The 7682-nt window shown below is 39.8% G+C and overlaps 2 protein-coding genes across 2 annotated transcripts in view; one reads left to right on the forward strand and one right to left on the reverse strand.

The window, feature by feature from the left end:
* LOC139744557 (F-box DNA helicase 1-like) overlaps nt 1–1764 on the reverse strand; it is a 67752-nt gene extending 65988 nt beyond the window's left edge. Inside the window, exon 1 of the mRNA XM_071654990.1 lies at nt 1626–1764. The gene's annotated coding sequence lies outside the window, so the exon portion shown is untranslated. The remainder of the gene's footprint in view (nt 1–1625) is intronic.
* A 378-nt stretch (nt 1765–2142) lies between these two features.
* On the forward strand, nt 2143–7682 carry LOC139744569 (zinc finger CCHC-type and RNA-binding motif-containing protein 1-like). The gene is made up of 7 exons (XM_071655003.1): nt 2143–2247; nt 3433–3461; nt 3860–3971; nt 4663–4770; nt 5555–5700; nt 6641–6710; nt 7421–7682. Exons 1-7 carry the CDS (start codon nt 2164–2166, stop codon nt 7565–7567), a joined length of 696 nt encoding a protein of 231 aa, XP_071511104.1. The 5' UTR covers nt 2143–2163; the 3' UTR covers nt 7568–7682.

Consider the following 7682-nt stretch of genomic DNA (forward strand, 5'->3'; position numbering starts at 1 on the left):
ATTTTCTCTTCACTTATTTTAGACATGGGTACATGTATCACTTCAGTAATACTTAATATTTCTTTTTCTATGTTCAGTAGGACCAATTAAGTATTTCTTATGTTTTTCTTGATTTTTTTTCGGGCCACCAGATTTTACTTTCGGGCCACCAAAAAATAAAAATTAATGATTTTGGTGGCCCGATCGGGCCACCAAAAATAAAAGTTAGTGTCGAGCCCTGGTAACCCCGTCCCCCTTATAAGTAACCCCCGGGGCACCCCTTATAAGGAGTCTCCACGCTTTTTTGCAATGCAACGCGAAAATGAAAGGACTGCGGCAATTCGCTTGATTATGTCCATAAAGCTTCACAAGTTTCCTAGTTACTCACGAAATTTGAGCAAAATCGGTTCGAGGCATCATATCTAAAATCATGGATTTAAATGCGATGTCAAATGACCCATGCGAATGCTGAAATGCGAGCGATTAATGGCGTGAGTGTCGCCAGGCGCTGCGGCGCGGCAATGCTTCAGTGCAGACGTGGCTGAATTACTCAGTCGCCACGTCTGCACTCAAGCATTGCCGCGCCGCCACGCCTGGCGACACTCACGCCAGTAATCGCTCGCATTTCAGCATTCGCATGGGTCGTTTGACATCGCATTTAAATCCATGATTTTAGATATGATGCCTCGAACCGATTTTGCTCAAATTTCGTGAGTAACTAGGAAACTTGTGAAGCTTTATGGACATAATCAAGCGAATTGCCGCAGTCCTTTCATTTTCGCGTTGCATTGCAAAAAAGCGTGGAGACTCCTTATAAGGGGTGCCCCGGGGGTTACTTATAAGGGGGACAGGGTTACATATAAGGGGGACGGGTTACTTATAAGGAGGGGCCCCCCTTGTGAGTGGGTTTCCCGAACTGACTTTTCAGTTCACACAAGACAGAACTTACCTAGATATAAGTCACTACAGTCAATTGTATGAAACTGTGCCAGGTATTTCTTTAGGATCAAACCTTATTCTTAGTACTCCTACATTTCCATATTCTTCACAATGACAGCCGACAGTGGCAGTTCTGCTGATAATGCTCAAAATGTCTGCTGACAATTGAATTGATTTATTTATATCCATGGACCATGCATCACTATCAGTGTTATTCTAACTCAACCTTTAAGAATGATGCCAGTTGCCTCGCATCTTTAAAAATTAACCATCCAGAAATCTGCCCTGGTTGGTTGGGGCATTTCATGAAGCGTTTTGGTCAGATGTTTTTCTGACAGAAGTGTTACTGTTACTACAAGCTACTGAAATTCTTGCACAACCTTATTGTTGATTGGCCGAGAGCAAATTTGTCTGACAACTTTGTCGGACAAAATGCTTCGATCATGAAATGCCCCCAGAAGTTTAGCCTGACCAGATGCTGTGCGAAACACAGCATCAGTAGTGTTGAAGGTGAAGTGAAGGAAAGGCCAGCCAGGCAGGGCTGGTCGCTGTTACCTGGTTACTGTCTCACTCTAACGTTAGCGTTACTACCGTTAGCAGTTACAGTGAGTTAGGTCTAGATCTAGACGTCTACACTAGATCTCGATCTAATTCAATTTAAATCAGATTCTAACTTTAAGGGGTTGATAAAAATGTTGATGACTCACCGACAAAAAACTGGGTACCGGTACAACATTTGGCATAGATAAGTAAACCTTCTTAGTATCTTAATGGTTAGACGCCTGCACTGATGATTCTATGCTCAAATTTAGGCCAGATTAGCTAGGCAGCACATGCTAGCGGGTTACAGCAGCTGCAACTAGCAGAGAGTAGAGAAAACATTGCAAATATCAGTGATATCTGCACGGCAGTCACTTGTACCACCCACAACCACTAGCCGTGGTGCTATTCGAATCTGGGACAGTAACCGACGCGCGACCGTCGCGTCGCACGTACGCACAACCAACCAAAAAGCACTGCCGTACAGCCTTGCCAAGCCCCTTCCCTGCTGCGTGCGTGCGCGTCTACACTCGAAACGTACAAACGGGCATTCCCCTCTTCTCTCAGCTCAATGAACGCTTCCGATCCGCAACGGAACAACAGCTGCAGCTAGCTACTGCATTGTTACAAGTACTTACACAAGTGCCTGTGCTGTGTACAGTACATTTTTGTACTTAGGTTTTGGTGCTGTGGTTGCCAGTGAAGATGAGTGGGGGACTTGCTCCAAGTAGGAGCACGGCATATGTCTCAAATCTACCCTTTACTCTCACTAACAATGATTTGTACAAGGTGAGACTTTCTTTGATTATTTTTATCAAACTGATATAGAAAGATAAACCACCTGTGCACGATATGTTTTGAAGCAATAACCCCCAAATTGAATTCGTTAGTCCCATGCGTTAAAAATTGTGTGAGAGTTTAATATGCAGTGAAAATTTACCACGTTTTACAGGCGTGTTTATGTTAATATTCGGCACTGGCTATGCATCCTTAAAGGTACGTGTATGTAGTGTCTTGACTCTTAAGTGACTTGTATTGGCGTGTTTCAAATTAGCGTAGCAAGGAGCAGGAAGCTGTCTTTTTCCATAAAAATTTCTTCAACATCTTTGTGATCTTTTTATAAAATTGAATTTAAAATTTTATTTCAAACTTTTTTTTTTCAATTAAAATTTAAATGCTGGTGTGGTGAGGACATTCATGTCAATCAGATGTTAATTTCACTATTTAAGCTTGAAAAGTCAAATTTGACGGTCTAGCTAGGAGTAGGACTACATGTATCTACAAACTTAAATTATTGATGCAAGAGAGATGGCGGTTACGCACAATAGACAAAACTATTACTACTAGTAAGGACAGTTGTTGAGCATCTCCCTACAGCAAGCAATGCACTGACATGCATGACAGGCTTCCCTCTGTCTCCAGAGGAGACCTCAAACTTCGAAAAGTTAAAAAAAAATGTTATAAAACGAGAAACTCCTACAGACAGTCAGATTTTCTGTCTACAACTACATACAACTTACCCCTCGGCTCTATGAGTGAAAGGGGTGTGGTTACAGTTTATGCTGATGATTATCGAGTCGTGTTCCATTCTGTTTGGACTATTGCACATGCGTGTGGATGTTGGGTGTATCACTACTATCAAAGGAATGTTACCACAAGATCATTTTGATGGAAGGGTTGTTGAGATAGTGGCATAATTTTGGGGTATTTACCCTATCTGGCTAGGGTAGAATTTGGAAAAAGTTACTGTGACAACGTACTCTAAGCAACATTTTGCTGGGAAGGTTTCAAGGTTTTCCTGTATTTTAGACCAAAACTGTTTGGGGATGTATGTATACTGAGAGTAATATAGTGAGTTCTTTGCAGTTCAAAGCATACTAGTAGTATCACATGCTGAATGTTATTATTGGCACATTTACTATTAAAGAAAAATCACACAAATTAATGATGTTTTATTATCGTTTTTGTTTACAGATATTTGGAAAGTTTGGCGAAGTTGCAAGGTGAGTCACAATTAGCACACATAAAAAGAAAACATGCGCACATGCATGCACACATATCAAATGAGAATAGTTTACAAATAAATTGATGATAAATGGATGTAGTCAAAGATACAAGTTCAGTCACCAGGGTCTAATAAAACTACCGGTACAGTACTTAGCATAAAATGCACATAAATTGTTGAAAATCTTACCAACTATTACATAGCTGAGAAGAACAATTTCTAAATCCTAATTGAAAATAATGTCTCACTGTTCAAAACATTTATAGACAAGTACTGTTTTATACATTATTTGAGCTATGAAAATATGTGATTGTTTGCTCTTGAATGTAGATTTTTGAAATATACAGGTTCATTGCTTGCAATCATCGACTTTCTTTTTTGACATTGATTTTGAAGGGTAACCGTGGTAAAGGACAAGGAGACCAGGAAAAGCAAAGGGGTGGCATTTGTCCTCTTCAAACAGAGAGACTCGGTCTACAAGTCCATCAAGTCTTTGAATGGGAGAGAGGTGAGTGCTGAGAAGGTTTGGTGGTACATGTACCAGCCAGATCTACTTCTCTCTATCATCGCAGTGTGCATTGGAATAAAAAAAAGAATGGAATTCTTGCATGGTTGTCAAATTTTCTACAAAGCCATCCTCTCTAGCTCGGGGGTTACAGAATGTTTTTAGTTTGCCAAAAGTTCAAAATCTGAGCAAAAAAGAATACAACACTCATGAATTTCCAAAGGTTTCATCCTTAGATTCTTCCCATCTAAACTGGGGGTATCAACCTGGATTCCTCTCTCCGTGCTTCGACAGCCCCCCCACCCCCCCCCCCCCAAAAAAAAAAAAACATTCATTGGCTCCTGTAGGTATTTTTTTTAACACACATGTTGTACACATATGCACATACACACTTTTTTACAAGGTGTGAACATCCATCCCTCTTCATATTTCATGATATCTTCACCGTAACCCTTTGAGGACGAGTCCTGAGTATACTCGGGCAAGTGTCTATGGGAAATGTGTGTTGTAGCAAAATCAGTCCGTCTCAGTGGGTTAACATAAGCATGAAGAGTTTTCAGCAAGAATGGGTCTCACCACTCTTTTCTCTAGTATTGTAAGTAAGAAAACATGCAATCTATAGATGTTATGACCTTTTTTTCCGATCATTAAGTCAGTGCACAAGTTAATGTATAGTTTGCTTCCTTTTATTTAGCTGTTTGGCAGGAAATGGAAGGTGTCTGTAGCAGATGATAATGGCAGAGCTGCAGAGTTCATCCGTAGGAGAAACTATCCCGACAAATCAAGATGCTATGAGTGCGGGGTATGGATTACTGCTTGATTGTTAGTTGTTTGCATGGTTTATTTGTTCATACCTGGAAAGTTTAGATAAAGAGATATATGATATACAACAAGTGTATCAAGTTGATAAGAAGTATTCAATACACCCCAATCCTCTAGATTAAAGATTTGATAATGTTGTGGTTGGCATGATTCATTCGCTACCCACTGCAGGGTACATTTGAAAATTATGAATAGCACTGGTCAGTGAATATGTGCATTGAAGCATCTAATCTTAAATGGTTGACTCTAGTAGAGATTCTTTGGCTGTGTGCATACTTACACAAAGTTCAGTGATAAAGCTGTCCACAAGTTTTGTTTTTGTTTTGTTTTTTTACCAACCTTCTGTCAATGATATCAATCAAAATACTGTAACTTATCATATTGATTTCCCTTTTACCCAGGGCTGCGCACTAACCCATTTTTTTTTCTTCTACTGGTCTGACCTGTCTGTCGGACCAGTAGGTACCCAGTTTTGCCATTTGTTTACTGGTCCATTCCTGAAAAAGTTACTGGCCTGACAGTGATTTTTACTGGTCAGGGACCATTTGACCAGTGTCAGTGTGCAGCATTGCTTTTACCCCTTTCCCAATGAGATGATAAAAATCCTCAAGAGACCTTTTAACATGACTTTCTTGGCTACCATAGTCGATGGATTGAAAGAATTCTCTCTTCATAGTCGTGCAGTTATGTGAAATCATTACAAAGCTTAAGAGTTCAGTGAAACAACAATTTGTGATTTGTGATATATTATCTGTCTTTGACAGGACTTTGGTCACCTCAGCTACTGCTGTCCCAAGAATTCGCTAGGAGATCGTGATCCACCGCCCAAGAAGGAGAAGAAGAAGAAACAGAAGGATGTCACCTCACAAGCTACCAAGAGAAAGTACTATGATGATGAAGATGAGGATGAGTGAGTCTTTCATTCCAAAATCAACATTTTTTCATTAGTCTTGTATCCATCTCATGAGATGCAACCAATCTAGGCCCCCCTTTTTGTATATTCATGTGAAATGTAGAAAAGATATGGCTGTGAAGTTTATCAAATCAGATGGATTTCATATTTGGGAGCCAGATGTCATATATTGTGTCAGATGGGTATTATACACTTGTGAGATTCAGATGTCAGTATTGGAGTCAGATTTACGTTACGTATGCTACTAGAATCAGTCTTGTGTAACACAATGATGAAACGACAGAAGTCGTCTGTTTCGGATTTGTGTCTCTTCACTTTTCCAATCCACCGTCTAATAAACGAAAAGTCAAAAACGCCTCCTGTTGGCAGTGCTCCAGGAGAATGGATAAGGTTTAGAGAGGGTTCATGGTTGTAAATGCCATCACTCAGTTACTGTCTCTGCTGCCATTTATTATAGTCCTCCCCCTTTACTGCTCTTAATGCAACTGAGACATTGCCATATTATTATTCTTTTTTTTTTCTTGGGGGGGGGGGGGGGTGGGGGGATCCTATTTTCCCAGTATGGAAGGTCCTCACAAGGTCTTTTTCCCTTCATATTGGAGTTCCAGGTGTAGCCTGGCACTATTAAATCTTAACTACTTAAAATGTACATGTATGAACAAGTGCCCTGATTATAGAACTCGAGATTGTTTGCACTTAGTTGTGCTGCGAAATTTAATTCAAATAATGAAAGTGATTAGGTGAAGAAATACATCCTGTCACAGGGTGGGCAATAAGAAATTCATGAACCTTTGTCATGCAGATGATGTAGAATCTTGAATATACCCTGAATACCCTGTTTGACAGTTTCTCTTTTTTTCACCTCCTGCATTGTTTGGAAATGAAAGATTTTTTGAGGTAATATGTCTGTTTTCTTGTCACTCACAACACCTTGCAGTGAGGAGGAGTCAGACTTTGAGGGTGAAGACCCCGCCCTGGAGAGCCTTCATGCAGCCATCAGCTCTGAGGTTTGTTCATGAGTGAAAGTCATTGTCAATCTCCTTGTTTCAAATATCTGGCAAGCCCTACTGGAGTAAGCATGGAAAGACTGAACAGAATTTCTGTGAAAAAAAATGGCAGTTTAATATTAATGACCAATAGCCACTGGATGTTTGATAAAGAATGAGCTAATTAAGCCATTTTTGCCAAGTTGTAACCAGTTTTCCTGCATTAGCAGTGATCTTATTACTATGCTGTTGTTTGATCTTTTCCTGTACAATGTATAGCTGACAATTTCTTCTATCTTGTATATGGCTCGTGAAGAATGTCTGCAAATTGTATTTCTTTTCAAAACAGCCCTCCGTGCTCTGGTATTTGTTTTTGAAATAAGAATTCCTGTAAGAACAAAAAAGACATTCCAACAGCAAAAAAAAAAAAAAAAAAATCAAAAATTGGCAGGAATAGAAATGATGGAGACAATCCTCTGCTTTTATGAAAACAGACATTAAATCCTTGATTTTCCTTGATCCCACTTAGTGATGATTGTATATGAAAACTATCCATACTAACTTGTTGAGAAAAAAGTTACTAAACCTTGTCAAACTTTATAAAGTTTTATTGAAGTTACACCTTAGAATCTTTGTTCTGTTAATTTTAGATATTCCATACAGTTGAGATAATCAGTTGGCATTAATGAGTGTCTGCATCATTTTCTCTCTCTCCCCCATCTTGCCAACAGAGGGAAAAGCATGAAGAAGAGGAGTACAGACAAATAGTAGCCTCTGGGAGCTATGAACTTGCATCATCTAGCTCTGTTCCGATGTCCAAGAGACCCAAAGTGAAGAAGAGTGCATACTTCAGCGATGAAGATGAGCTGAGTGACTGAAAGGCTCTTGAGTGTGTTGACATCAATCTCAGGGCCCTTGTGAGGTTTCAGGACGCAGACCACCATGTGAATGATGGTATTTATTCCCTTATGGCCCATGGTGCCATACACACCA

Source organism: Diadema antillarum, unplaced genomic scaffold (genome assembly GCF_040938485.1).
Source record: "Diadema antillarum isolate AM-2024a unplaced genomic scaffold, OU_Dant_1.0 seq00001189_RagTag, whole genome shotgun sequence".
NCBI lineage: Eukaryota > Metazoa > Echinodermata > Echinoidea > Diadematoida > Diadematidae > Diadema > Diadema antillarum.